Source organism: Synchiropus splendidus, chromosome 12, assembly GCF_027744825.2.
Source record: "Synchiropus splendidus isolate RoL2022-P1 chromosome 12, RoL_Sspl_1.0, whole genome shotgun sequence".
In the NCBI taxonomy this organism is placed as follows: Eukaryota; Metazoa; Chordata; class Actinopteri; order Syngnathiformes; family Callionymidae; genus Synchiropus; species Synchiropus splendidus.
Genome location: NC_071345.1, coordinates 7568396 through 7596182, shown reverse-complemented (window position 1 = coordinate 7596182; position 27787 = coordinate 7568396). Strand labels below are relative to the sequence as shown.

The following is a 27787-nucleotide window of genomic DNA, read 5'->3' as shown; positions in this document are numbered from 1 at the left end:
CGAGCCGTCGTTTTGGCTGGAAGGTTTCCTGTTTTGGGAGGTGATAAAGCGCTGCTCTTGTTGTTCAACAGAAGCTAATGGAGCCTGACGAAAGAGATGCAGGAAGTTTTCAATCTCCTGCAACTGTTTCTGTTGCGGTTGGAGCTGAGCTTGTAGCTAGCTCCTGAAGCTTCAGGTGTGACCCCACATTGCCTCGACCTTTTTGGCTTCCAGAATGACTCGTGGGATTTTGTGTCCTAAATGATTATTGTTTTAAGAAAGAGACTGCCCAGTGTTGGAGTACGGATGAATCAAGGTTACTAGTTTTGTACCCTTCTGCTTCCCGTTTTCATGACAAGTCGCACTCAAACAATGCTAGCAAACGCCATTAGTCCAAGAGCGTAGATGCTAACTGTGGCCAAACTTATCTTTATGCTTTGAATTGGATTTGTTGCTGAAAATTTCAGAATTCTTTAAGTGCGCCGCTGAAATCCAAATATTACATTTTTACCTTCTGACCCAGTAAGAAGCATCTTCTCATGCTAATGAAGTGAGGCGCGGCTACATGTCCCCTTCCTCACCTCGAGCGGCGGAATTGAAACGGAAAGCCATGACGGCGATTGGAGGTTAAACCAATGAAACAGCAGAGCGACACAATACGGCGACTGACGCGCTCTGTGAGAACTTTCTTACGGCGTGCAGATGTGCAGGCACGAGAGGATGGGGGGAGGGTGTTCCTTCAGCTTCAGCTAGCATTAGCTCCAAGTGGTAGCCTATATAGAAAGGGGGGTGAACGTGGGGGCACAACCATACAGGCCTCCATTCAATTAGCATCTCATTACGTTGCCATGGCAGCCGGGCATAAAGCCTCATGAAGAGCTCCCTGCATGTGCACTCACATGTTGTGGTCACGTCACAAACTTGTCCGCTCACTATCCGACATGCTTGAAGTACCTGAACATTGAAAAGCTTCACACCTCAGCTCACAACTCTCTTGACTTCTCTGGTAAATTCCCCAAATTTTGTCTTTGTCAGTGACAAGCTGTCGTGTAAATATCTGGTGCTGTCATGAACTCGAAGTCCTTCAGTCGGGTCTCGGACTTCCACAAGTGTTTGATCCAGCCCAGGAGTTTATTTCCCCCACAGACTTTCTGTGATGTCTTCTCCAGCTCGCCCCGAACACCCACCCTCCCCTGTTTAATGCGAACTAGACAGAAATAGACCTCCACTGATGTGGTCTCCTCCACAACAACACCCAGTGTGTTTTCCACTTTCCAATTAAGCTTGTTGTTTCCTGATAGTCGCCTGTTCTCGATCGTTGTTTGTGAGCATTTTTCACCCCGTAACTTTCCATCTCTCCTCCCACTTCTCCTTCCATGTCTCGGTCAGGCTGAGTCTGCCCTGCGGTTTCTCCTCCTCGTCCTCCTCTTCTCCTTTTCACTTAGGTCAACATTATCTTTCGCTCTCTCTCTGTGTTTTCACTTGGCTGCCCTTCGTCTTTATGGACATTTTTTAGAGCTTTTCTAATGTTCTGGTCTGTGCAGCTGTTAGTGTTGGCTCCAGTGGCACCAAGTGGTCAGCCAGGAGAACTGCATCTCTGCTTGAAGCAAATCTTTTTGAATATTGAAAACCAACTGCTCTTTTGTGTTTTCCAGAATGGCTCTCCACAAGTCTAACTCTGAAGATGGATCTGGAGGTAATGCACCTTTCAATGCTTCCTTCGCAGATTGTGCTTATGAAAACATGTCCAACCACGCGGGCTTGTTTTGTGATTTTTAGAACACCACATGGCGCTGGTGCACATGCTAATTCGTACTTGTTTTAATGTGTTTTTTATATATTTTTTTATATATGGTTTTTATATAATATGAATCTGATAATCCATCACTTTTAGTGATTCCTTATTTTGGAAGTCCAACACAAGTGTGGTGTCTTTTCTCAGGCAAATGGGACAACAAGAAGAAAAACAAATCTTTCTGGCAGAATTTTCGGAAGTCGCCACACAAGCCGGTCATGAGGCAAGCTTCTAAAGGTGGGTGGCGCTCTCTGACTCTCAGACCCGATTCGTCGATCTCCGATCGATACTGACCGGCATGCCGATTTCCAGGCGAGGACATCGGCTACGTAGCCAGTGAGATCACCATGAGCGACGAGGAGAGGATCCAGCTGATGATGATGGTGAAGGAGAAGATGATCACGGTGGAGGAAGCTCTGGCACGGGTAGGAACCAACGCTGACCTCTTGACCTTTGGATCGTTCCCCTCTCCTCTGTCTCTTAAATTCCTGGTTTGGTCACTACTTTTCCCTCCATGACTGCAGCTTTACTAAAACGACTCACTCTTACTAACCCTGCATCCTCACACCACACACACACAAACACGCATCACTGGTGCGGCAGGGTTTCATGTTTCTGGTGGTGTGGTTCTGGCGACTTGCAGGATTGATCAACTCTGTGACTCAACACTGCCCTCTGTTGACGATGTAATGTGGTGCATTGTGATTGAACTGACTGGTGGATATTCTTTTGGCGCTTTTACTGTTGAATCAGACAGATTCTGTTGATTTATCTCAGTTCTCCAGCCTCTTCCCTCCCGTCTTTTTAACTGTCAATCAGCTTCCACTGTTTACCTGGACAGTCTGCACCGTCCGACCCAGAGGAATGACGGCAGAAGTCCAAGTAACACTTCATAATAGGAGTTTAGATCTGCCAAAAAATGCTCCTTTTACACTTGGTTGCCTCTGTTTTGGTTGTATAGTTTCTCATTTTTTCACATTTTGATGTGTTTTAAATGTTAAAACTGAACACATGGTTGGAGGTAGCTTCTTGTTGCTCTCTAGAAAGTGAAATATTGAACATGATCTGACTGATATCAGTGTTATTTTGAAACAGATGGCTCCTTTTATAAAGTGTTACTTTTTGTCACTGAAGTGTCTTTGGATTGTGCGTTTGTGTGGTCTCATCTGAGCTCCCTGGAAACACAAATCATGTTTGCGTTGACTCCTTTGTGATCAGTTTGAACGACCGTCTGGATTTTGGACATTCTCAGCAGATTTGACCCCTAAAATATTTCTGGTTTCTTCATGTCGGTTTTTTTCGGGGTGATGCCGGTGAGAGTGAGTGACCCCGCCCTGTTCCTCTGCCTCTCTAAACTCTTGTTCTCCATGTAGCTGAAGGAGTATGAGCGCAGCAAACAGTCCAGCAGTACTGACACTGCCGAGTGGGCTGACGGATCTTCGCCCACTCTAAACCAGTCCTCCAGCTGCAACGTAAGTACACCCCCGACCCTCGTCTGTTCCCTCAGCCCTGCACCCGCCACTCAACCACTCTCACCTTGTTTTATGGGCCTCGTGATGGAGGACGGGTTCTGAGTGTGACCAACCGTGTGCTTTGTTTTGAATCCATCCAAAGACAAAGAACATTTCTTCACTGTCATGTCGACGTCTTCCAAACCATCCTGGTTGTTGGTTGCTGATTTTAAAAAGTTGTTGTGTTGATATCATTTGGGATGCATCTCTTCATTGCTCAGAACAAACTCCCTCGGTTAAGGTTCACCTCTTAAACTTGTTTTACTGTCGTCCTCTTGTGATCATGCCATGAAAGCTCACTTATACAGCATAAAAAATTGAGAACTAAATAGAAATTTAAAACCCAAAGAGCTGTAAACCGTATCTTGCAGGCCACCATGTGGTAGTTGTTTATACAGGCTAGTCGAACAAAGAGTCCAAGCTTATGGTGGAGCTTCTCAGGCGTCCGGTCTTTGGCTGTCTAGGTAACCCAAAGTCTCCGGACAGTCTTTGCAGAGGACACTTTTATAGACGCTTGTCTGCGTGTCACAGGACCAACATTGCCCTGTCTTGCTTTCATTAACGCCCCATAACATCTCATTCCCACATGGATGCATTTTGGCATTGCTGTGTTTATCCACCTGCTGACCCGCAACACTCCGTCCCGCCGGCATCATCGCACTTCCTGGCTGAAGATGGATGAACTGGGAATTTCTAACGGCTCGGACTGGAGCGCCATTGTTTGGAGGAACTCACAGCTTGCGCCGGGGGAAAAGATTTAGACTTTCCTTTTAGCCCCAGGGTCTGAAATCGAAAGGAATGCTGTGACCCGGGTCCTAAAATTAGCCCCTATCTCGGCTCCTCTGGGGCCCCTAATGGTGTCACATAGTGCCCTCTTTAATAAAGGGAATTAGGTCACTTCCACTTGTACAGTCGCAGTTGCCATCGTATGGCGGCTAACATATAGCACGCATGCTGTCATCCCCTGGCGCGACGATCCCTGTTGATCAGAGCCCACATTCCAGAAGCGGCCATTAGCGACGTTGGGGCCACGCCAGAGTCAGGGGCTCAAACGGAGGGATTGTTCTCCACACACAACACGTCCCTTCTCTACAAAGTCCCCGGCACAGAACTTAGCCGACCGTCCTGCGGAAGCTCACTTGGTCTCGGGCTGCGGCTGTGTGATGTTGTTTTGGAAACGCTGCGTCGTTTTTGGCCTGGCAGTATGGATTTGTTGGACTTGACTTGCTGGATGCCTATGAGCGGAGTACAATCCAGATGTTCTGAGTGAGTTGGTGAGTAGAACCACTGGTAAAAGGCCTATCTCATGCTGGGGATGCACATGACGTAGCAAGTGGCAGCTGGAAAGCAAGAATTAGACAGGAAAATGACTTATATTTCAAAGCACAATGTTTGTTATGGGACAAAAGTCTCTGAAATAGGGGGAAAAAAGATTACATAAAGTTCTAAAGTGATAATAAAAAAGAAATGTAGTTTTCGTTCTGTAGAAGGGGAAGAAATATTTGTAAAGTAATTCCACAGTATTTGAAATAAAATTGAAATTGATGTAGTTAGGAAGGAAATTCAAATGTAGTTTTGGGTGAGAGGGGATAAAATTCCCTTAAATCCTTATAAAATCTGGGGAAATTGTGTTAAAAAAAAGATGTATTATTAGTCTTAAAAGCAAAAATAATATTTGAATGATGTCAAGATAGATTCTGTCAACAACATAGAGTTGAAATGTACTTGTTTTTGACGTTGACTGATCTAATTGATTTATTCATTGGATCAACTTTTTGAATAGCTTTGACATGTGTTCGTTCTCCGGTAACTCGGACACAGTATGAAGCGTGAAGCGATGACTCGGCAGTTATCAGTGGCTGCATCACAGATATGTATTTCAGTTGTCAACTTTCTGAGCCTCCTGCCTTTACTCCTCTCGACCCCAGACTTCATATTACAGTGTTTTGGAGCGACCATCTTGAGAGTCGTTGAGGGCAAATGGAAAGTTGATAGGAGTCCGCCAGAGTGATGCGGTGAAGCGGGGAGATCGAGGAGGAAAAATGAGCCCAGGGACAGAGAAGTAACAGGTTTTCAGAGCGTCTGTGGTCTGCCTGAAAGCAGACGAGTGAATCCGCTCCGGTCGGTTGCACACAGCGAGCCTGTGTGTGCTGGCGATTGTCACTCCGCGGTAATGCAATGACTGGTCGGCTCTCGCTTTCCCCGCTGGCCTGCGGCAGAAGTTGTGAAGTCTGATGATGTTTGTGCCGTGGAGGATTTATGGAGTGTCGGCCATGTTGTCTGCAGCGTGTGGTCAAATCCAGCCAGAGTTTGATTTCGTTGGACAAGAACCCGAGTCAGTCCTGCGTGTCTGTCCAAATACAGCTCGCTGTGAAATATTGAATACGCAAGTCTGTGAGTGACTTCTTGTCTGTACAGCTCTTAATGTCTCTATTTATAACATGCTTTCCTGCGACACAACCAGAATTGAGTTGCTGCAACAAGTGCAGCATCCCTTTCACTGGCCAGCCTTAACATTATGACCGCCTGCGTTTGAGATGGTTTCGGCTGGTTCCGCACTCCAACAAGCCACACAGCTCTTGTGTCGTTCTCAGGGCAGGTGACCCACTTTGCAATAAACTGTGTGATCTCTACTTTCAGTTCCTCCAAATGTTCGCTTCTGTTTTGACTTCCAATGTGGCGAAAATCAAATGCCGACCGTTAAAACGAGGGTCTGATGCTGACAATGGGACCAGTGTCCGTCCATTTCCTCTGGAGTCAACAAGCGCTGGGGCCTGATAGGCTTCTCCTTGTTCATCTGGAGTCATGTGTCTGCCATGTAAAAATACATTTTGTTGTGTTTGCATTCTCAAATGTTCCCATGATGCAACGCTCTTGCCTGCCCGCCTCCACATCTCACCCGACTAACTCGACTGCACCGTTGACAATTCTCCCATCACACTGGCATGATGTGTGCTAGCTCCCAGGGCCGCAGGGCAACTCCAGGTCTCGGTTTGGGTGCTGATTCTGGCCTCTTCTCTCCATCCAGTCTCGGGAGCAGTCGGACGACGAGCAGTCCGAGGACTCTGTGAAGTTTAAGAGGCTGCACAAGCTGGTCAACTCCACACGGCGGGTCAAGAAGAAGCTCATTAAGGTGGAGGAGGGAAAGAAGCATGGCTCTGAAGGTTGGTCCAGCCGTAGTGTAAATCTACTCACGTTACGTCTATGTGTTAGCATGTTAGCTTCCATTGCATTGGTTCCCGCTCTTGTGTCGGCCATGCGATCCTGACAGAAATCGTGTCTGTGACCTTCAGATTTCCTGAATCTGGACTCCCTGCCGGTCTGCGATGACAACTCAGCCCTGTACACTGGGGTCCTCAAGAAGCCCCTGCTGCCCCAGGAGGCGTCTCTTCCGTCTCTCACCCAGGACCAGCTCTCTGCAGACGGAGACACAGACAGCCTGACCACCTCCCCCTCGTCCAGCAGCCTGGACACCTGGTCTGGACACAAGCTGGTGAAAACTTTTAGCAAGTCGTCCAGCACCCACGGCCTCATCCGGCCCCCCAGGAGAACCACGGTGGGCTCAGTGGGGCTCGCTGGCTCCATCTCCGGTGTAGGCGGCAGCGGTTCTTCCTTCTCGGAGCTGGACGGCTGTGGACTAGACGACGAGGGGAAGCTGTCCCGGTCCACGACAGATGGCGAGATGCGGAAGGCTCTGGGCTCCATCTCTCATGGGGTAAGTAACAACGAGGCCCTGTACGCCTACTACGGCCTCACGAAACCCCGACCCAAACCCCCCGCCCAGTCCCGCCTGTTGATCTCCCTGGACGGGGATCAACCGGGCACCCCCAAACATCAGCCTGCCAAGTGGCACCACGGCAGCTGGACGCACAGGAAGCCAGACCCCAACTACGCTTACTCCACCAAGCATCTCCTGTACCAGCACTCGCGCAAGACCCCCAGCTCCCCCCGCCCCGCCGCGCCCTCCTCCCCCGCCCGCAGCGATGTGGCTAAATCGAAAGGGTTTTGTGGGGGAGGGAGCTGGGCGTTCCCTTCTCGAAAGCTGCGGGGTCGGACGGCGGTCAGCGAGCTGAACATCACCTACGTGGTGGAGCGGAGTCTGTACGGTCACCTGAACTGGGCCCAGCTGGTGCGGCCGGTCACGCTCAGCCGCGCAGAGCGCCGCTGCCTGCTGGAGGAGGACCGCGAGGTGGACAAGAAGTGGGCGGCCAGTGTGGACCGCTGCACCAAGCGCGTGCTGTTGCGCATCCAGCAGAAGTCTGTGAGTTTAGACCGAGAGGTTTAAACCAGCCGCCGCGTCCGAGCCGGACCTCCAGTCCCGCAAAGCTGCAGAATAGATCCAAGTAGAAACGCAAGTTTAGAACGTTGTACTATGAGGTTGACACCTTCAGGTTTAGTTAAATCACACAACAGCAGCTTTAGTTTTACAGTTTAACATAAACAATAACAGCTTTAGTTTTATCGTTGAAGAACAGTTTTTAAATCCGTCTTTGAATCTGGATTGAGCTGATGGAACTCATCTCGGCCTCAGAGGAACCTTGTCCTCCATGGTTTCAGCATGTCTTCTGGCTCTGACCCTGTTTCAGTAACAAATGAGCTTATTATGGGATGTGGAGCATCCCTAGAGGGTTAAATGAAATGAAGCCTCGGAGGCAGATCTGACGGAGTGAAGCAGCGACATGCTAACAAGTAGCGTAGCCTGAGCAGTAGTGGTGCTATCCTGCAGCTTTGACAGGACCCAGTGAGGTCGCTCTCATCCAGAACTTTATTTCTGTTGTGACTTTTTGTGCTTTTGGGGCTCGCGCCTCTGCGACTGTGACATTTTTGTTATATTTTTTGATGTAGTTTAGTCGATTTTTTTCGCCTTTCAGTCTCATTTATGGGTGCATGACCATTCCACTGACCATCCCATCAACTCCGGCTCTTTTTTTGGATGTAAGCTGCTTTCGCGGGAACTTTGTCATGTGACCCGCCGCTGTGGGCGAAGGCCGTTCCTCAGAGCTCGGGATTATGAAAGCCGAACAAGTGTTTGTGTCAGATCTGTCTGTCTTCATGTGTTGATGTGATTCAGGAGGCCAGACGTTCAGCCATATTGTTATTCCTCTCATGACATGTTTCCTCGTCTGCGTCTGCTGTTCGCAACTTGACACACATCTTTAAATTCAATACACGTAACATCCGACTTACTACCTGCTTACTTATGTCCACCCGTACTGATGACCACGGCCAGCAGATGCTTTTTTTTTATCCAATGTCTGGCAACGTGTATGACAGTTACCCCAGCATTTCACTGAGATCTCAAAGATCTGTTGACCTCATCTGAAGTGACCCTAAATTATGGTTTACAGCTTTCACTTTAGTTGCAAGAGATCCATCTCAAGTTAAATCCATGTATACATGTTAACAACATCACAGCGTCTGCACCACTTTTAGCACCCCTTTGTTTTCGGCCGTCCACTGTCCCGTGTGACATCGTGTTTCTCCATGAACGCCATCAACTCATTCACATGAACCCAGCTGTTGCCGTGTCGTGCCAGCATGAGTCATCCGTGAGCCGATCCATCGGTGGGTGTGGACGGGGAATCGCCAGAACCTCTGTCTCATTTGATCATGTTTGCTTTGAACAGAGAACCTGCAGCTTCGGAGGCTTCGACCTGTCGAACCGATCTCTCCATGTGGTCAACGCCGGCTCCGATGTGAGTGTGATGGAGCTTGTATTTTTAACATCGCGGCCTCTTTGGTTTGACCCAACGCTGGCGCTTCTCTGCAGAGTAAAGAGCAAGAGGCCATTTACAGAGAAGTGGTCAAGTCGCCGATGACGTCCCGGATCTCACTGGGCAAGAAGGTCAAGTCGGTGAAGGAGACCATGAGGAAACGAATGTCCAAGAAGTACAGCAGCTCTCTGTCCGAGCAGGTTAGAAGCACACGCTCACTATAATCCACATGGAGCGGTGAGAGGAAACTGCTGGAAACGTTTAGAGGATGTTTTGCTGCGAGTGGGTGGGAGTGTTTGTGTTGGTTACAAAATAAACACCAGAGCGCTCGCTCATATTTTGGCCTCATGTCTGCTGGACTCTGAGTGGGTCCAGGGCTCTGGGTGGAGTTCCTCCTCCGCGCTGAGATCATGCACTGATGCAACTCCCCCGGGCCTGGGAGAAATGAGACCTGGAGTGCGACAGCGTAGTCGCCGCTGCCTGGTCTGCTCTGGCCTCAATAGCGGGTCCAAGTTTCCTCTGCCGCCCTGGCGAGGTTTGTTTGGACTCCACGGTGGTGGTCCGAGGCTGCTGACCCACATATCCTGGCGTGGGTCACCGGCAGAGAAGCAACAACTATCCTTTCAGAGGGCGTCAGGCCCTTGCCGTTGTTCAGTGCTAGGCTGCCATCTAGTGGAGCAAGTCTTTCCAGGTCCAAGTTTCGAGATAAAATATTGTTTATTCTCGGGTAGGAACGGTGCTAAATAACCACACAACATACATCAAATGGTTGGAGACAAACAGATTATATTTCAAACTATGATGTTTAATGCAATTTCAAAAGGAAAAAAGAAGAATTAAATGAAACATCCCCAGTACATAAACAACCATAATAATGTAGTTTTCAGGTGCTACTAGAAGACATGATGACTTTCATTTTATTAATTTAAAAAAATATATTTTAGATTGTTACTCTATCCAACCTGATCGGAATTGGTCAGTAAAAGTGACTTTAAAACAAGTGTTACTTAAATAGTCTCTGGACACTGAAGAATCTCTATTTCTTTGGTTCCAGTCCAGTCCAGACGGAGTTCCTGGTTCCCCTCAGTCGCCTCAGCCCGACACCGACTCTCTGGAGAAGCCCAAGCTCAAAGCCGGAGGTTCAGTGGAAAGTCTGCGAAGCTCGCTGAGCGGCCAAAGCTCCATGAGTGAGATGATGTTTACAAAGTACGGTCACGATTGGAGGGGCAGGGTTTTGACTCGGCTCGTTCCTTCAGGCGGTCAGACGGTCAGCACCACCGACTCCTCGGCCAGCAACAGGGAGAGCGTCAAGTCCGAGGACGGCGATGACGAAGAGCTGCCGTACCGAGGGCCCTTCTGCGGACGAGCCCGCGTCCACACGGACTTCACGCCGAGTCCCTACGACACAGACTCGCTCAAGCTCAAGGTAGATGAGCTTTTACACGCGCTTGTGTTGAGTGTGTGCTTGACTGTAAGTGTTGCTGTGCAGCGTGGTGATGTCATCGACATCATCAGCAAGCCCCCTATGGGGACCTGGATGGGGCTCCTGAACAACAAGGTGGGAACCTTCAAGTTCATCTACGTGGACGTGCTGAATGAAGAGGAGGAGAAGCCCAAGAGGCCCGTGAGGAGGCGCAGGAAAGGACGACCCCCCAAACCCACCTCTGTGGAGGAGCTGCTGGAGCGCATCAACCTGAAGGTGAGTCACGGACAAGACACTCTCAGCGCAGCATGTCTGCAGACGCATAACCAAGACAGGGTCAGATGACAGGCTGCCGAGACGCTGAAGAGTAAACATGGCGTCTCTCATCAGACGGCCGTCCTTTTCTCCCACTTCTGCTGCCCTGCCCAAAGGCTGCGGCACAGATGAAAGCGCTGAAGCGTGTTATTAATGCGGCGGTTCCTCTGTTTGGCGCTGGTGAACTGGGGATGAGAGTGGGCTTCTGTCAGACAGAGTTGTCTCCACAGATGAACCTGCTGCCCTCACAGGGCGCGGCTGAAATAGCAGGGTTTCTCCTGCGTGGGTTTGCGTGTCCAACCTCAGTGTTTACGGTCCGCTCCACCTTCCATTCTCCACGCCGTTCGGCTTTGTCGGCCCAAATCCAGTCTGACGTGAACCAGCACGTCATCTTCAGCGGCGTTTTGTTTTGTGGATGAACACGAGCTGTTGACAGGTTGAGTGATGTGATGTTTGTGTCTGGCAGGAGCACATGCCCACCTTCCTGTTCAACGGCTACGAGGACCTGGATACCTTCAAGCTGCTGGAGGAGGAGGACCTGGACGAGCTGAACATCCGAGACCCTCAGCACCGAGCTGTGCTGCTGACCGCCGTGGAGCTGCTGCAGGAGTATGACAGTGAGTGACCTGCTGTTTCACTTCCTCCTCAAACGTCGCACCAGGCTTTTCGCTAGGAGGGCGTCTGGGCGTCTGCAAAACATGAAAAAATGGACACAAGATTCTCGACTGTAGTTTGGCCGCCGTATACCCGCGTCCTGCATAACCTGGCGGCCAAGATACGGTCAAGAATGGGATGTCCATTTTTTCATGTTTTGCTGATACCCTCCTGCGTCACACAGACTCTGGTTTTAGAGGTCACAGGGCTGTTACTGTCGTCCTGTACACTTGAATCAAAGATGTTAAAAGCGCTGTCATGTTTTCAGGCAGCAGCGACCCGGAGCACGGTGGACTCTCTGGCTCCCAGGAGAAGCTGCTGTCGGAGGGCCGCGGAGTGGTGGGCGACTCCCCCCGGGACTCCGGCTGCTACGAGAGCAACGAGAACCTGGAGAACGGTAATGACGGCTTTTCCTGAGCTCCTCCGGACCCAGCTAGTCTAGACCTGCTCCCTCCTGCCGCAGCTCTCTCCTCCCATCTCTCCACCATCCTAACACGTCTCTCCTCTCCGGACCACCCCTCGCCGCTCCTCTACTTCCATCCCATCTCCTTTATTTCACTTTTCTTTCTTGCCTCTCTTGGGTCTTCAGGCGTCCGCTATCAGACCTACCAAAGAGCCATGGTGGCCCACAGGCCGCTGAGCTTTGTCAGCCACACACACACTCCTGGAGCGCACGCACAAAGGGAGAGGTCCTCCCGAAAACAAAGGACTGCATTTATGAGAGCAAACTCGCTGCCCTTTCACGGACTCTCAACTTTCCCACCTGATGATCCGGAAGTAATAGAAGAGTTGAAGAGGGAATATTTCTGTTGATCACGGGACGGTTAGCATGTGGATACTTGTGGGTTTTGTTTTGTTTGCAGTGGTGATCTTCTTAGAATTGCACATGAAAAAGAATGGCGTGCCTAAAAACAGAATATTTTAGCTGTAAAGATTTGAAGAGTGCTATATATGAAAGTGTGTCACAGTCACTGGAGAGACATCGCTTCTGTTTTTCTGAATTAACCAGCTCATATAGTCCGATGAAAATAATGTAATGTAGTACTGTTTTTATCCAAGAGTTTAAACTTAAATTTCATTTTTGAAAATGTTCTGAGGATTCCACATGATCAAGATTGTTTTAGATTTATCATCACTTACAACTGATTTATGTATAGTATGTTTTTTTAAGACTTTTTGGACTAAAATATATAAATAAATATAAATATAAATTGAAGCGATTTTAATTAAATTGTTGTCTTGAAAAGTTATTCCCCAAATAAAAACAATTGTTTTATTGAGAGTTTACCAAACAACATCAGGAAAAAAATGGGAAAATTCATCATGAATAGTTGTTTTATGTGAAATATTGTCAGTTTTCGTTTTTAACCAAGGCAGCTTTTTCTATAAATAAATGTGTTATAGAAAATATTTTAAAGGCACCGATGTACAGAGGACAAAAGCATGACTAGTAATTGGCAAAAAAACACATTTAAATGTAATGTTATTTATAACGTCACAAAAAATATATACACAATATACATTTTGAAAATAAAAAAAAGTCGTCTTCTTTTATTTACTTTCAATTTTATTAAAATTATCAGTATTTAGTTTGTAAAAAAAAAGCTTGCATTCATGATGTACTTTTTGTAAATGCAAGACAGTTGCCAGTAACACGAACATGGCATGATGTGTTAAATTACAGCTCATTGTTCCAAAGGTCACATGGATGTATCCTCATGAAATCAGTCAGTAACTTAAATCATCCCAAAAATGAAACTGAAATGATTTGGTTTCCAGGAACAATCGTCACATGAATTCAGAAAAACAGAAAGTCATTTATTTCAGAAGTGAAAGGACAAAGATATTTTTATTCTGCTCTCTTTCTCTGCTTCAGACTGTATCATTCTTTTTATTTTATTTTATTTTTTTAACTGTTCCATAAATCATAACCGCTGCTCTGTCCAAACTTTCTACTTCTGTGCTTCATCCATGTTCATTCAGCCACAGTAGAGATTTAAGTTGTGGAATAAAAACCACTTCTTAAAAACACAAGACTGCTTTGTTCTTTATTCATTTTGTCGTTTCACTTTTATTTCTTCTTCTCTTCTGCTCTTCCTGCTTCACGCCGACTTGCTAGTGTTGTTTTGTTCCACTCTCTTTGCCTTTTATTTCACAGTTTACAACATTCTGCGTCTGAAACAGAAGCCATACATGTCATATAAAGCTCCTCCGCCACTCTGACTGCACGTCTCGAAATGTATTGCAACATTGGAGGGTCTTGTAATCAGCTATCATACTTTAGCCTTTAAAGTACTTGTATGCCTTTAACCTGGTTCATTCCCAGCTAGTAGGGACGTGAGGCAGAGGACACCCTGGCCAGAATGCACGCGCCCACACACACGGACATAACCCTTTACCCAGCCTCTCACCTTAAACCTAACCATAACCAAAACAAATGGCTAACCAAACTTCAATTCAATTATAATGACCCAGTTATTTTTGAAGAATCTTGTGAGGACCGACAGAACGTCCCACAAATATCCCCAAATAGCAGTATGTCCCCATAAGGAGGTGCGTTTCCAAGAATTGGTCCCCACATGTACAGTATAGTTACACGCTATAAGTTTCCGTGCACACACACACACACACACTTTCAATCTATTTCTATACTTGTGGGGACATTGTGTGGTTTCTCATTGCCATAACCCTTTCCCCAGCCTCTCACCCTAAACCTAGCCATCCACAACACATGGCTAACCTTAACCAGGACCCAACTTACACCCAATTATAATGAACGCTTCATCATCAAATTGAGACTTAACCTCGTGGGCTCCAGCCAAATGTCCCCACAAAATCATACGGTCCTCACAAGTAAGTGTTTTGTCAAGAACACCCCTACACACACACACACACTTAAATTCTGTTTGGTGTAATAAAAAGCTTTTTGCTGATGTCGGTATTATTCGCTGCAACTGTCAATGAAGCAGCGGTAAAGTGCCGACCTTGCCGTCGGGAGCTTTCGCTGGTATTCAGTGTTGAAACAACCTTGAGCAGCAGAAGCCTCGCTCCCGTCATCATGGAAGGACTGTGGTTTAATGTAGCAAAAATACTGACTTTGGAAAGAGCTTGATTTGTAAGTTAAAACTTGTGAATCTCAGGAGTGTCTCCGTTTTTAATCCAGCTGTAGTGCGAGTCAAGGTTCTGATGATGTCATCGGTGCTCAAAAATTAATACAAAACTCGAGATCCCATCTGACTAAGAACTCAAATCATTGTGCTTCACGCTAACTGTCGTAGGTTTTTGTTAAAGATAAACAGATCAAAAATAATAATAAATAATTTCACGATTTTACGCTGTGGACCAAAAGAAAAAGTGCGTTGAGCCTTCCCCATGATCTGTTAACCAGTGTTGGTAAGTGGCTTTTGTTGGTTTGCTTGAAGTGTTTTATCTCTGGAGTTGTGCTGGTGACAGTGTTGAGCGAATGTTGGGAATATCGGTTGTTGTGTTAGCGTGATGCTGTGGCTCAGCAAAGTGATGTGGAACTCACTGAGTGTGGTCTTTCTCTCTCAGGTAAAAACAAAAAAGCGTCGCGCTCCGGCCGCTCCTCGGCTGGTCTCCAGTCCCCGGACTACCCTACGCTGCCCTTGACCTTCTCTGATGAACATATCCAGCAGAACGGCAAGAGCCAGAGCTCAAAGTTCCCCAAGAACCCCTTCAGCAAGTCGTCTCTCAAGGGCTTCAGCCTCCTGCGAAAGCCCCGGCGGCATTCCCACCTCCCGGCGAGCCGCAGCTGCGAGGGCCTGGACGCACCAGAGCCCAGGGTCCCCAGGAAGCGCTCGCAGTCTCTCGGGGACTTGCGCCTGGAGCCGGGGCACGTCCCGGTCTTGAACCTGGAGATCAAAGCTGCCAAAGAGGGACCAATGTCTGAAGGCAACAGCCCAGCTAAGAGTCCCGCTCAGAACGGACCTCCTAAAGTTAGCCCCAAGAGACCCCCTGTTCCCTCTCAACTGCCGCTGCGCTCCCCGTGTCCCACCACGCAACCCCCCAACCTGCCCGAGCACTTCCCCAGCCCCACGGCGAGCCCTCCCGAGTCAAGCGGGAGCAGGGACAGGGCCATCCGGACTCACTCGAAAAAACCACCGGTCCCTCCACCGGTCCCCGCGAAAAAGTCTAAAGAAAGACTGGCCAACGGGCTACGCCACGCCCCTCTCTCGCTGCCCTCCTCGCCGTCTCCCACCCCCTCCCCCACGCACTCCCTCACCCGTTCACACCCTAGCAGCCCCATTACCCGTCACTGCGGCAGCCCGGGTGCCCCGGCTCTCCCGGCCAAGACCCCCAGCACCCCCAGCAGTCCCTGCACCAACTCGTCCACCTCATCGGTGGGAGAGGACTCGGGCACCACCCCGCCGCCCCCCTGGCTCTCAGACCTGGGGGGCAAAGTTGCCGTCTCCAGGAAGCTCTCCCACACCAAGATGAGTCCGGACCTGCTCACCCTGCTGGAGCAACGTCTGGAGGCCGAGGGCATCGACCTCACTGAGGAGCCCTACTCTGACAAGGTGAGCAGTGATTTAACTTGTGTTCACCCCCAAATTATTTGGGGTTTTTGACAAGTTGTTGGTGGGTGAGGCTTGTTATAGCATCACATTAGCCACATGTCACAAACAGCGGCGTCGTATGAAAGCTGAGTCGATAAACTACATGTTTATAACACAACCAGCTGAGAGGTTTGTGAGCAACTCGAGGTGATGTCAGAGATTCCATGAAGACCACAAGTGAGCCAGCACCATGAACAATAACAGATGATGTCACACCTCCACGGTCCAACACGGACCTCTGACATGTTCTGTGTCGCTCACGTGAGAGACAGCCCATGCGCTGAGCGACAGTTGTTCAGGCTAGCGGCGGCACGGCTAACTCCTGACCCATTGTTCTTCAGAAACAGACTGTGTTCGTGTGTGTGTGTGTGTGTCTAAGTGTGCGCCCCTGGAGCGACTCGGGCTGCAGCCCGCTGTGATGCGGTGAAGACTGTAAAGTTTATTGACTGAGTTTTACTTTAGGCAGACGGAGTCGTAAAAGCCTCTGCAGACCCCAGACTGCTTTTCTAACGCTGGAAAACAAACACTGAAGGGACGTGTGGATGTGGCCAGCTGGATTAAACCGACTCCTCAGTGGTGCTTACTTCATCGTGTTGGTTGCAGAATTAATGTTCCTGCTGCAGGACATGTCGCGCCTCCTAGAGCTGATCCTGGGTAGCAGATAGGTGCTAAGATTTCGTTGTAGTCGACACCACCTACCTGACTCCAAGACCAAGACTTCAGGGGACCACGACCGAGTCGAGACCAAACTGAATGCAAACATTCATTTATTTCTCACTGAAAGCTAGTCACTTTTTCCAAAGAAAATCAAGCACTGAAATACTGTCGAGCAAGTCCTCCCCCATTCACTTCCTTATAGTTTTTTGCTGGAGTATGGCTGGACCTGGGTCAGATGCAGAGCTGGCTCTCCTGCTCTCGGTCGCTCCGGGTCGGTATCTGTCCTCTCAGTTGTCCCGTGTCTCCCGCAGCACGGCCGCTGTGGAATCCCTCAGCTCCTGGTGCATCGCTACTCCGAGGACCTGGACCAGCCGGTGAAGGACGTGGCCTCCAACATGGACCAGCTCCGAGTCAGAGAGCTGCGGAAACAACACCGCATGGCTGTAAGTGGATCTGCACCCTCATCACTCTTGACAGGCCTCATCTTGCACTGCAACAATCCAGGCTCCTGTGAGAGATGTTGAAATCACATTTCTAGGTCTTGATTCAATTTTGAAAATGGATAAAAAAAAGTACTTGGATACTTCGTTCTATGATAGAAAAGCAATATAGAAATCTGTTAATTCATTTTTTTTGTTCTTGTTTGTCTTTTTAAAATAAAAGTAGAAAAAAGATAAATAGTAAATACATGACATCCACATATTTGTTCATAAAAGTCTCGATTTAAAATGAATGAGATACTTCTGATTTACTTACTTCAGTTTTGAGTAATATTGTGTGATTTCTTGTTTGACTGTCATATATAAAGACATCGCTATACAATTGTATCATGACCCAATGTTAGCGAGTGAAACTCAACATGTTGGTGAGACATACTTGTTCTCTAAAGCAGTGGTTCTTAACCATCGGGCCGGGGCCCATGGCTGGGCCGTGAACGCTCCTAGAGAGCTGCTAAAAGTTTTTTTGTTCTACACCCATTAGCCGCAAGACGCCGTTTTAATACATGAGCCACGTATGGTGGCAGTAGTGTGTCACTGAATTGACTTGACAGCTGCAAATCTGTGATAGTTACCAACTATAGAGAAGTTCATGAAAAGAAAAAAATGATAAAGAACATTCATGAAAGCAGTTTTGACATGACATTATGCCAATACTTTAATTTACACTTTAATATATTATTTTAAAGATATTTATACATGGTTATATTTCATTTCTTTTATCCAGAATTATTCAGAATATTCTTCAGTTTTTCCAATTTTCTCAACAGTTTGCATCAAGTACATATATTTTTTTCTTTGGTAAATTTGGTAAACATGACGTGCACCTGCTTCTGTTGCTGGTTGGACTTTTCGATGACAAATATCTGCGATGATCACATGGTTTCATGTCATTTCATGTGTAAGTAGATTAAATATGGTTATTGATCACAAATGAAGTCAAGAGTCATGAATCAGTTCTATGACTTGAATGGGCCCCAGGTCCGTTTGTTCTGGGAAAGGTGGGCACCAAGATCAGAAAGGTGAAGACGCCCTGCTCTAAAGTGTGTTGTCTCACTTCAGATTCCCTCTGGTGGCATGACGGAGATGTGCAGGAAGCCCCTGACCTCAGGTAACGCCAGCACCGTCTCCGATTGGCTGGTGTCCATCGGCCTGCCCATGTACGCCGGCGCTCTGGCGGCGGCGGGCGTCGACTCTCTGAGCCGCGTGGCCGTGCTGACGGAGAGCGTGGCGTGGGAGGCCGGCGTTCGCGAGGAGCGGCACGTGCGGCGGTTGCTGAGCGAGGCGCGGCTGCTGAGCGCCCACAGGGAAGTGCTGTCGTAAACATGTTGGACAGACAGACGGACGAATGAGATATCAGATGCCTTTTTAGGAGACGTCGGGAAGAGCACACGCTTCCAATGTTTTTGATACTCGGAAGCAGTTTTTACTCCACAAGTGCTTCGTGATCATCTCAGAATCAGGAGCGAGAACGTTGAGATTTCAAGAAGCTGTTTCTGTATTATAGCGTTTGAGAGGCTGGTATTTCAGCGGGAATGTTGCAGCCTTCCGTCGAGATGGACGCTCACTGTGCTCTTCCACCCCGCTCCTCACACACATCCCGTGTATCCGAGCACGTTTTTGGTTGCCTTACGCTCGTGACTGAACTGGGCCCAACTCTGGGCCTTCATTCCCTGAATGTGTCCGAGGACGACGGATCTCATGCGCCGCACCAGGACGGGATCAACGGGAAAATAGTTTGTTTGTTGTGTAACAGCACAAAATAATTTCCACCCCTCACGGACGCCGACATCTGGACTGTCACATCTGGAATTTATTGGACCGTCTTTGATTTACAACCGGACTCTTTTGGACTTATAACCAACGTCTACTAACGCTTTTCTCGCGTCGGCATGGAAACGTCTTTAAATCAGGGAACAGTGTGGGACGGACGCTTGCGCAGCTGAAGCTTCTTTTCCTGTTTTATTTCAATAGTTTGGACTATTCAGCAAATGAAGGTTTTTAAGGCCTTTTTCCTCAATCACAGTGGTGCTGCGGAGGTTTTCCAAAAGTGTTGGGTCGAAAAGCGCCGACACTGCAAATGCACTTTAGAGGGTCCACCCAGATGTTTTCTAGACAAATTTGGCTACGAGTCGAGCTCGACCACACTCCACTTTCCAATTAGTATTAACTCTTGATTACATATATGAAATGCTGAACACACACATTCTGTATATGTAATTGATATTTAAGTAATTTATTTTTGTTTTTGTCCTCCACTTCTGTAAGTAGCTGTACTATACGAAAGCAATACCTTCCTGCTTCGGTATGTTCCTGTAAAATATCTGTACAAAGGATTTTATGTGGTTTTCATCCTCTGGACGAGTCACCATCGCGACCTGAGAAGTTCATGTCCATAACTATTTGTCTTTCTGAAATATTATTAAAAAATGTTTCCTGCGACTATTGTTTTGCCCTGTCAAACTCAAGGTCTGAGGGCCAGGTTGGGCCGGTCTGGAAATTCCATGTGGCCCACGAGAGCTTCAAAGACTGGATGACCTCTAACACAACAAGTGCTGGAGGCGTGACGCTCAACAGGTTGTTTTCTGGAGTAAAATTCTCAAATATAGTAGTCAACAACTCTGACTGCGTCATGAAGTTGGATAGACTGAAGTAGTGAAGCTCCTCAATATGATTGAAGTGTGTTTAGAATGTGAACAGACCATTTACCAGTACACAGATGTTTAATATTCAGGGTTTCCCCTCCATATAAACACCTTAAATGACAGGCGCCACACCATCAGAAAAAGTCTCTTTTTTAAGTTGAAATCAGGCCTGAAGTGGAAACATACGAGGCATCATAGACTTTTTTGCTGTGTTTTTCACAGAAAAATGAAAGAAAGAAACTTGACAATAACTGAAGTTGTGCATTTCAGCTGGACTTATGAAGAGACGGACTGCGTGAGGACAGTTTGGATTAGAGGCAAATTTTCTTTTCATTATTAAAAACTAGTGTTTTAGCGTTCTGGGGTGGGGAGAACTGCCAGAGTTTCCAAAAATGGTGAAAACCCTGATATATTCAGTAAAAAATACATAAAAAATATATATATTTCATTTTTTTTCTTTTAATTTTTTCAAAATCGGAGGGAAAAAACAATCATGAGACACACACAAAGACAATAATATATTTTTAAAAAAAGTGTAACAAAAAAAAAATAAATTTAGGGGAAGAAATTCAACCTTAGAGAAACCCAACTGAAGAAAAGAATTGAGAAAAACGTGGCAATCGTGGTGACTTACAGAACGACATGGTTTCTGATATTTATCGGACTGCTGTTTCTGTGTCGCCCTGCTGGGTCCCATGACGTTGTCATGACGATGTGTTCTCCAGAGAGCGCAGGCAGCAGGGAGAACTTGAGACCCGGATCACTCTGTTCCTCCGGCCGTGTCCAACGCTGAGCAGAGCTCGTGGTGTTGAGGGACTCCACTGCCCTCAGCTGTTCGTCCTCCACTCCTGCACCGCAGCTCCTCCAGTCACGTTTCTCTAAACCTGAATCACACATGTGGACCAGATGTTTCTGACGACCAGGTTCCTTCCAGGATAGAGGAGTGACGGCAAACACAAGTTCAAACTTGAAATATTCAGGCCTTTTTATTTTTTTTGAAGATCTTATTTGACAGCTGTTAGTGCTTTCATCGTGGGATCGCTCTGATCTGTCTCTTCTCCAGCGGGCTGGACGTGCTGAGCTGGAGGTTTGAGCAGCACCAACATGGCTCTCCTTCATGAGGACTTCATATTTTGTGTCAATTCACTCAACCAACGTATTTGCGTACCCTAATATTTGAATATGAATTTCCATGTTCTCAGGATGTTTTAAGCTCACATGATCCGATCACTATGTTCCATGGGAATTGTCGCGATGGAGCGGTGAGGACCGAGGCTGCTGGTGACCCTGGCTAACTGGGAGAGAAAACTTAACATCCCACAACTGATCATGAATCAGAAGGAGCAGTGTGGCGTCATGAAGCCCTCAGGAGTTTGGCGCCAAATTTTTCACACCGACGGCCAGAAAAGTGTCATGAGGTTTTCTTCAAAGCATAAATGACTGTAGCCCATTATATTTGCTGTCGTAACACCTGCCAGATCCACCATCAGAACAAGACAAGTGGCTCCGGACCCAGCGAAGACAGGTCCCATGTCGTCCAGCAGTTTGAGGACGATGTAATGACTTCATTCTTCTGAGCTGGAGAACATAATACTGTGTCCTCCTGGTGCTCCGAGTGGGAACAGTGTTCCAGAGTGAGGCAACATTTCCAGTCATTACTGTCACAGATGCGTCAGGGAGTCTGTACAAGCTGCTGATAGAGAGGACTCAGACCCGAGATCACCCATGAGTCACACCATTTCAACACAGCGAGGCCTTGGCTTTAGGGTTTGACTCACTTGGTCGCAGAACTGAAACTACTTGTACCTCAAACCAAAGACGCGGCCCTGACACCAGCACTTAATACTTCCTGTGGTAAAAAGTGTGTCTTCAGTGAGCACATACACAGATAAACCCACAGATGTGCTCAGGCTCTTTCTCTCCAGGCTTATTTCACATGTCATTCTTAAAAAAAACTAAAAACAAAACATATATATATATATATATATATATATATATATATATATATATATATGTACTGTGTATATTTTTTATATATTTTTTTTTGTTTTGGTCTCCATCGAAAAATAATAATAATACTATATATATATATATATGGGCAATTCACTTTCCTGAAGGGCCACATTAGAAGCTGTAACGGTGGTGAGGGGCCATCATGCCAAAATATATACTTAAGTAACAAGGAACCGAAGAAGATGAAATGTTATGTAATGTCAGTGGAAATATGCCATGAAACATATTTATTTTAATTTGAATTTAAATCAACTATGGACTAAAGGTTCAAGAAAAAAGGCCATTTATTTCAAACTATATTTTAAGTATTCCTTTAATGTGTTTTGAGGAACAAAAAACTCAAAAATGACCGATGAAAAGAAGAAAAGGGCCACAAAAATACAGGCATCGGGCCGCATATGGCCCCTGGGCCACCCTTTGCCCAGAATGTTTTAAACCAACAACCACGTGCTCCAACTGCTACAGAAGAAGCACTACATCATATCATCTAACTGCTAGCTTACTTCCTTTCCACGTTATCTTTGTATCAGACAGTGTTTTCGAACCACTTGAGTGGCTCAAACTCAACTCACTCACTCAAAGCAAACAACACCCTGAACTTCAAAGGAAACGTGTGCTCGCCGAGCTCTCAGCGTTATTGTTCTCCCGCCGCCCATCGATCGGCAGATTTCATTAGAGGGCCATTTCATTCAAGCGCCTGCATTTTCATCTTGACGTATTAGGTTTTGTTCTCATGTGCACGGATCATTAGCCCGAGTGGAGTGGAGTCAGCAGACAAGCGTCCGTAATATTTGTCAACGTTTCTTCTGCGATGAGCCGCGGAACACAGTTTGTTTGAACGGAAGAGCCACAAACTTTTCAGTTGTGCGACGTGGCTAGCGGGGGAGGAACGATGGCGCCATTTGATGACTCAAACACTCTTTTCCATCCCGGACAATCCTCACTCCTTTACCTCGGTCAAGGAGGTTATGGTTTTGGATTTGTCTCCCTGTGTTCAAAATAACTTGAAAAGCTATGGACAGGATTTGATATGGGACGAGGAACAATCTGGATCCGGATCACCATCGGGATTCAGGATTTCATACCTTATAGAGTGGGTTGGAGTGGAGTGAAGCTGCTTGGCAGAGGGCTGCACTCTGTCTATCAACCTCTGTGACTGGCTGACTACACTGCAATGCATCATGGGAAATGTTTAGGTTCATGTCACCGCAACTGAGTTTATGTGATGACACAGTCAAAAAGATGAAAGATTCACTCATATAGAGACTGAGTGTGATGAATTATTGGACTGAATTATGAAACACCTCAATCTCTCCAGGAAAAGAAAATACATTTTTAAAAAAGGGGCAGAAAAGAACTGTTCTCCTCTCTTTTTTTGATCCCTCAGATCAAGTTGAGAACAAACAGCTGTTGTTGCATGTTTGATGTGAGATGCAATAAACTTCTACAGTATTAAAAGCAAAATAACTGCAGTCTAATCTAATCGAATGTACTGAATGCAGTTGAGGCTTATATGTATTTAAGGCAGTCCTTCTGAAATACTGGGGCGGGGCCACTTTAGAATAAAGTGTAATTGCATTTCAGGCAATATGTACTTCAAGTCTCTTCTGTTACAGACAAAAACAATGTTAATAAAGTTATTTAATAAAGTCATTTCTTGACTGTAAGTTGCTTTCTTTTTTGTCTCCTTTAATGTTAACTAGGACACAATGTTGCTGCAGAGGTGCTCTTATGATCACTTTATTATTATTTATTTACAAATGGTACTATTTACAGAGGTCAGCGGAGAGTGGGGGGAGAGGGTGCGAAATGTTCGCTCCTTCCAACAAAAAACAGATTTTAGGGAACATAAAATGACTTGGGGCCCCAAGGCCCTGAGTTTGGCAGCAGTGTGACATGAACTGTTGAGTTGTGTAGTCTGCTCTTTTCCACCCCTTTATTCCTCTGAGCTCGGGGCTTCTGTTGCTAAGTGTTTAAACTGCGGTTTGTGATTTGACTGTCGTCCGCCTCCTGAAGTGGCGTCTAATGCGTCTCCGGAGTGATTTATCGAGCGGCCCTGAAGGCAAAGGAACGATGCGGCCGAGCGCCACTGGGCGTCGCTGTTTGACGCGCCCCAAACGTCAGCTGTCGAAGTTTTCCACGCGCAGTAATCTGACACCCCGAAAGACTCCGGGCTGAAGGATGGACCCTTGACTCGGCAGGGAAGACGGAAGGAAGAAGCAGAAGCGGAGCCGCCAGGAGAAGCAGGAGCGCGCCTCTCGGCTGCCAGCCTTCAAATGAGCGACAAGTTTCACTGTTCACAGGCGGATGGGTGACTTTCCGCGGCGTCTTGCGAGGAGGAGATGATGAAGAATTACAGCAGCAGCCCGCCTCACTGCCACAGCCAGACCCCGCACCACATCCGAGACCGGAACAGCAAGAAGCAGCAGCCCAGCTTTCTGTGCGCCGCGCCGCTGCGACTCTCCCTGCGCGGCTATGGCTTCTGCATGGCCGCGCTCCTCCTCTTCTGCCTCGGCTCGCTCTTCTACCAGCTGAACGGCGGACCCCCCAGGATCCTGCTGGACATTCGGCAGTACCTCGGTGAGAACTTTTCCCACTTCGCTGCGCTGGTTGTTGCGCGTCACACTGGGACGTTTGTTGCGCTGTTACAGTCGGACCGCTGTTCAATGATCCTCCGGATAGATCCCACAATATTCTCACTCACTTTGAACCGATAATCCACAGCAGACGATCACCTTCTAATGTCATGCAGTTCGGAGTGACTTCCATCTAATCTACATTTTAGCTTTCAATTTCATCACTTGACCTCTGCGTTGACCTGTCACTCAAAAGGTGCGAAATAAATCAACCAAAAAACCCAATAAAAGAGTATTTGTTTTAGATAAATACGCGACAGTTAAGTATGTTTACGTTTACCCTGTTTGTCAGTGTTTTATTTTCACAATTGGCTTAATTGATTTTCCAGCTGTATTAACTTTCTTGTGCTATTTCATTTAATACGAACGTTATACGATGTAATTGTGGAGGCAGATGATATGGGATTCAAGTCGTTGTATTAAAGCTCTTTGAAAATAGTAAAAGAGTAAACATTTGAATTGTTATTTTCAAAAGATCAGTCAATAGACATTATTAAAAGTTGAGCTTTGTATGTGCTGAGGGGAAAAGTATTGCTAAACATTAAAGAAAGACACGTCTAAAAAAGGCATTTACTTCATTTAAAAGTTGGAATTATTGGAAGTAAAAGGTGGCCACATGAAGAAATACTCGCTGCCAGACATAAATCAAACTAAACAGTAAACTATTTCAAGCTGAATTGAAACGTGTCCCAGTATCTACTATAGAGTGATGTGAGTAAGCCACAAAGTTAAGCAGTCATTGATGGAGTGAATGTGCAGAAAACAACCCAGAGATGATCAATCCAGTGCGTTTCTTACTTGTGAGCTTAAAGCATTTAACCTATTATCTGCAGCCATAATAGTCTGGGACCCATTAGAGGAGCACTAGCCACAGATCAAGAGCCCTGTTTTGCCTTCTGTTACTGCGAAAATAGAACTGAAAAGTCAAAACTAAGGACACAGTTTATTTGATGATCGAGTAGCCGTACTAAGGTTGGAGAAAATGGAGCCGCAAATACTATTAATATTTCAGTAAGTCAGCTAAATGATGATGCAACTGTCCTGTTCAGTGCATGGAAAATGCACAAGGTGGATTCTCTGAATTGAATCGCAATCTTGTGAACCTGAAACGCAATAAGCCAAATGTTGCACAATATCCAAGCACGTGTCAGTGCGATGATGAGTTCGATATGAAGTAGAGTCTGCTACAATAATCTTCTGCTCTCTTCTATTTTTTTTTTTTTCTCTCGAGATAAACGTTTACAGTGGCGAGGAATGTGCAGCGTACAAATTAAACTTGTGGCATGTCGGAACAGGCAGGCGATCTATGATGGCAACAAGAATTTGTCAGCGTGTTCAGATGTAGCTCTTTTGACTGACAGGTGCAGAGGTCGGTGAGATCAATACGTTTCTCATGCACTAACTGTAGTCGTGTGGATCAGTCGCCTCTATTCAGGTGACTGAACCTCAGAGTCCCCAAATCTGATGAGCGGAAAGACTGGAGCATCAAGTGCTGCCACGCTGTGTGTGTGTGTGTGAGTCTGCGCTGGACTGCGGTGTGTCTGCTTGTGTGCGCTTGAGTCCTCGTGTGTTGAAAGCAGGTTGTGTGCTTCCCTGTGGAACGGCGGCCCAGAGGCCTTTTATGACGTGTTGAACATGTGGAACAGAATGAACGTCACTCACCAGGTCGGCCTCTAATCCGCCGGGTCACGTTGGTTTCCTGTAGCGCACACAAACATGTTGCATCTGCAGGTTACTGGCTGATTTCAAGTGTTACATTTCAAGGATCAATCGTAGCGGTTCGGCAAAACTCACTCACATTAGCAAGTAGTTTAGTGTGTTGCGCACTTAACATGTCAAATTCAGGAGCTTAAAACACGACTGATTCTTAGCTACATCATTCAGTCCACGACAATATCCACTCTTCTCCTCTCAACTGTGGCGCTGTTCTTTCGGCTACCAAACCTGCGTCGCACAAATTGAAGCCCTTGATATATTCTCTCTGTTTATTTTGCGCCTCTTCTGACTCCCTGTGTCAGGGCTTGTACGGGTCGTCTTCAGCTCCCCGCTTGCATTTCTTGTTCCTTCATTGATGTGTTCAAGCTCTAATAAACCCTTTCCAGCTGTTTGCATCCTTGATCTTCATCTCTCGGGTTGTGACTCAGAGGCTCAGATGGCTGGAAGTCAGAGTCCAAAAATACAGAGCTTGTCTTGTGACTCACAAGCAGCGAGCTGTTTCCTGGCCCTTCTGATCAAGTGGTCTCTTGAAAGACTAGCTTCTATGTTATGTCGAATCAGTATTGTACTGGAAATTTGCCTTTTAAAAAGATGTGCGAGTCATTTGTAGACACAAGGGGGCGCTGTGTAAGGTGAGCAAAGATTCCCAGGTGAAGAGGAGTCATGAGGAGCTGGACGGGAGTTAGTGCAGGCAGCAGCAGTGGGACGTTCTGGAACAAGTCAAGCAAATGGCTTGTGTGCAGGACATCAGTTGGCATGTTAAGTCAGTGTTTTCTGGGGGAGGAAGGGGGCGCTGTAGCTCCGGGTCGTTTCATTCAGCTTTTTCACTTGTTCCCCCAAGCAACTGTGATGTTTATCTTCAGTCACCACCAAGCGCACCACAGCAGTTTTCCTGAAGGTCCAAACTGTTGCCCACCGACTCCTCCTTGAGTTGGGGGGACGATCCTTATGTAACAGCGCCGTCTGACGCCTGGATGAGTCATCTTCTCCGTTAATGAGAGAAAGCGCATGAGCTCCGATCACATGGCTCCAATAAAAAGTTGACGTCATCGACTGTCAAAAGTCGCAGCAGGTTGATGAGTCGTGTTGCGGGGGGAAAGTTCAGGCTGAAGATGAGGTTCTCTGGTTATTGACGCTGTGTTTTTTTTTTTTTTGTGGTTGCACATTCAGTGTGCAGTTTATTTCTTGTCAAATCAGAATTTTATTCAATGTCAGTTTTCAATGTGTCGTCCATCCATTCCTTATCTTCTGCTTAGATCACGGGAGCAGTTGTCCTAGCTAAGACTTCCTTTTCCCTAGAAGCTTCCACCCCAGGTCATGTGAGATGTAATCTCCCCAGTGTGACCCGGGTCTGCCCCGGGGCCTCCGCCCAAGAGCGTGACCGAGCCACCTCAACTGGGTCCTGTGGAGGTGGATCGACTTAGAGTCTGTCCTGGAGGCAAAACACATTCTCCAGTCCTTCAGTCACGACTCAGTTTTGGTTTGAAATTTGTGATACACCAGAGAGTATTTATCCCTCAGAGGTTCACCAAAATATTGAGATGTTCTGAGATCTGACTAGACCATAAAAAAAAATATTGTTCTGGTCAATCCATATAACACCTCTGAAGTTGTGTATGAAAAGAAACAAGCTTTTTTAAAATAAAAAAAGGCAT

General features: G+C 46.8%; 2 protein-coding genes across 8 annotated transcripts in view; both read left to right on the top strand.

Annotated features, from left to right (window-relative positions):
* The window catches only part of sash1a (SAM and SH3 domain containing 1a), a 158098-nt gene extending 138536 nt beyond the window's left edge, over window positions 1-19562 (top strand). For 3 of the 6 annotated variants that reach the window (XM_053880755.1, XM_053880759.1, XM_053880757.1), the window contains exons 5-20: window positions 1635-1675; window positions 1922-2011; window positions 2087-2199; window positions 3148-3246; window positions 6314-6449; window positions 6579-7546; window positions 8913-8981; window positions 9056-9199; window positions 10054-10186; window positions 10256-10425; window positions 10489-10698; window positions 11204-11354; window positions 11660-11788; window positions 14944-15929; window positions 16937-17068; window positions 18185-19562. In XM_053880755.1, the coding sequence (XP_053736730.1) occupies window positions 1635-1675; window positions 1922-2011; window positions 2087-2199; window positions 3148-3246; window positions 6314-6449; window positions 6579-7546; window positions 8913-8981; window positions 9056-9199; window positions 10054-10186; window positions 10256-10425; window positions 10489-10698; window positions 11204-11354; window positions 11660-11788; window positions 14944-15929; window positions 16937-17068; window positions 18185-18445 (3832 nt within the window). In that variant the 3' untranslated portion in view covers window positions 18446-19562. The remainder of the gene's footprint in view (window positions 1-1634; window positions 1676-1921; window positions 2012-2086; window positions 2200-3147; window positions 3247-6313; window positions 6450-6578; window positions 7547-8912; window positions 8982-9055; window positions 9200-10053; window positions 10187-10255; window positions 10426-10488; window positions 10699-11203; window positions 11355-11659; window positions 11789-14943; window positions 15930-16936; window positions 17069-18184) is intronic. The other 3 variants (XM_053880758.1, XM_053880760.1, XM_053880756.1) reach the window with 2 other exon arrangements.
* Window positions 19563-23937: 4375 nt separating this feature from the next.
* The window catches only part of usta (uronyl 2-sulfotransferase a), a 50845-nt gene continuing 46995 nt past the window's right edge, over window positions 23938-27787 (top strand). For both annotated transcript variants that reach the window (XM_053881143.1, XM_053881142.1), the window contains exon 1: window positions 23938-24360. In XM_053881143.1, the coding sequence (XP_053737118.1) occupies window positions 24123-24360 (238 nt within the window). In that variant the 5' untranslated portion in view covers window positions 23938-24122. The remainder of the gene's footprint in view (window positions 24361-27787) is intronic.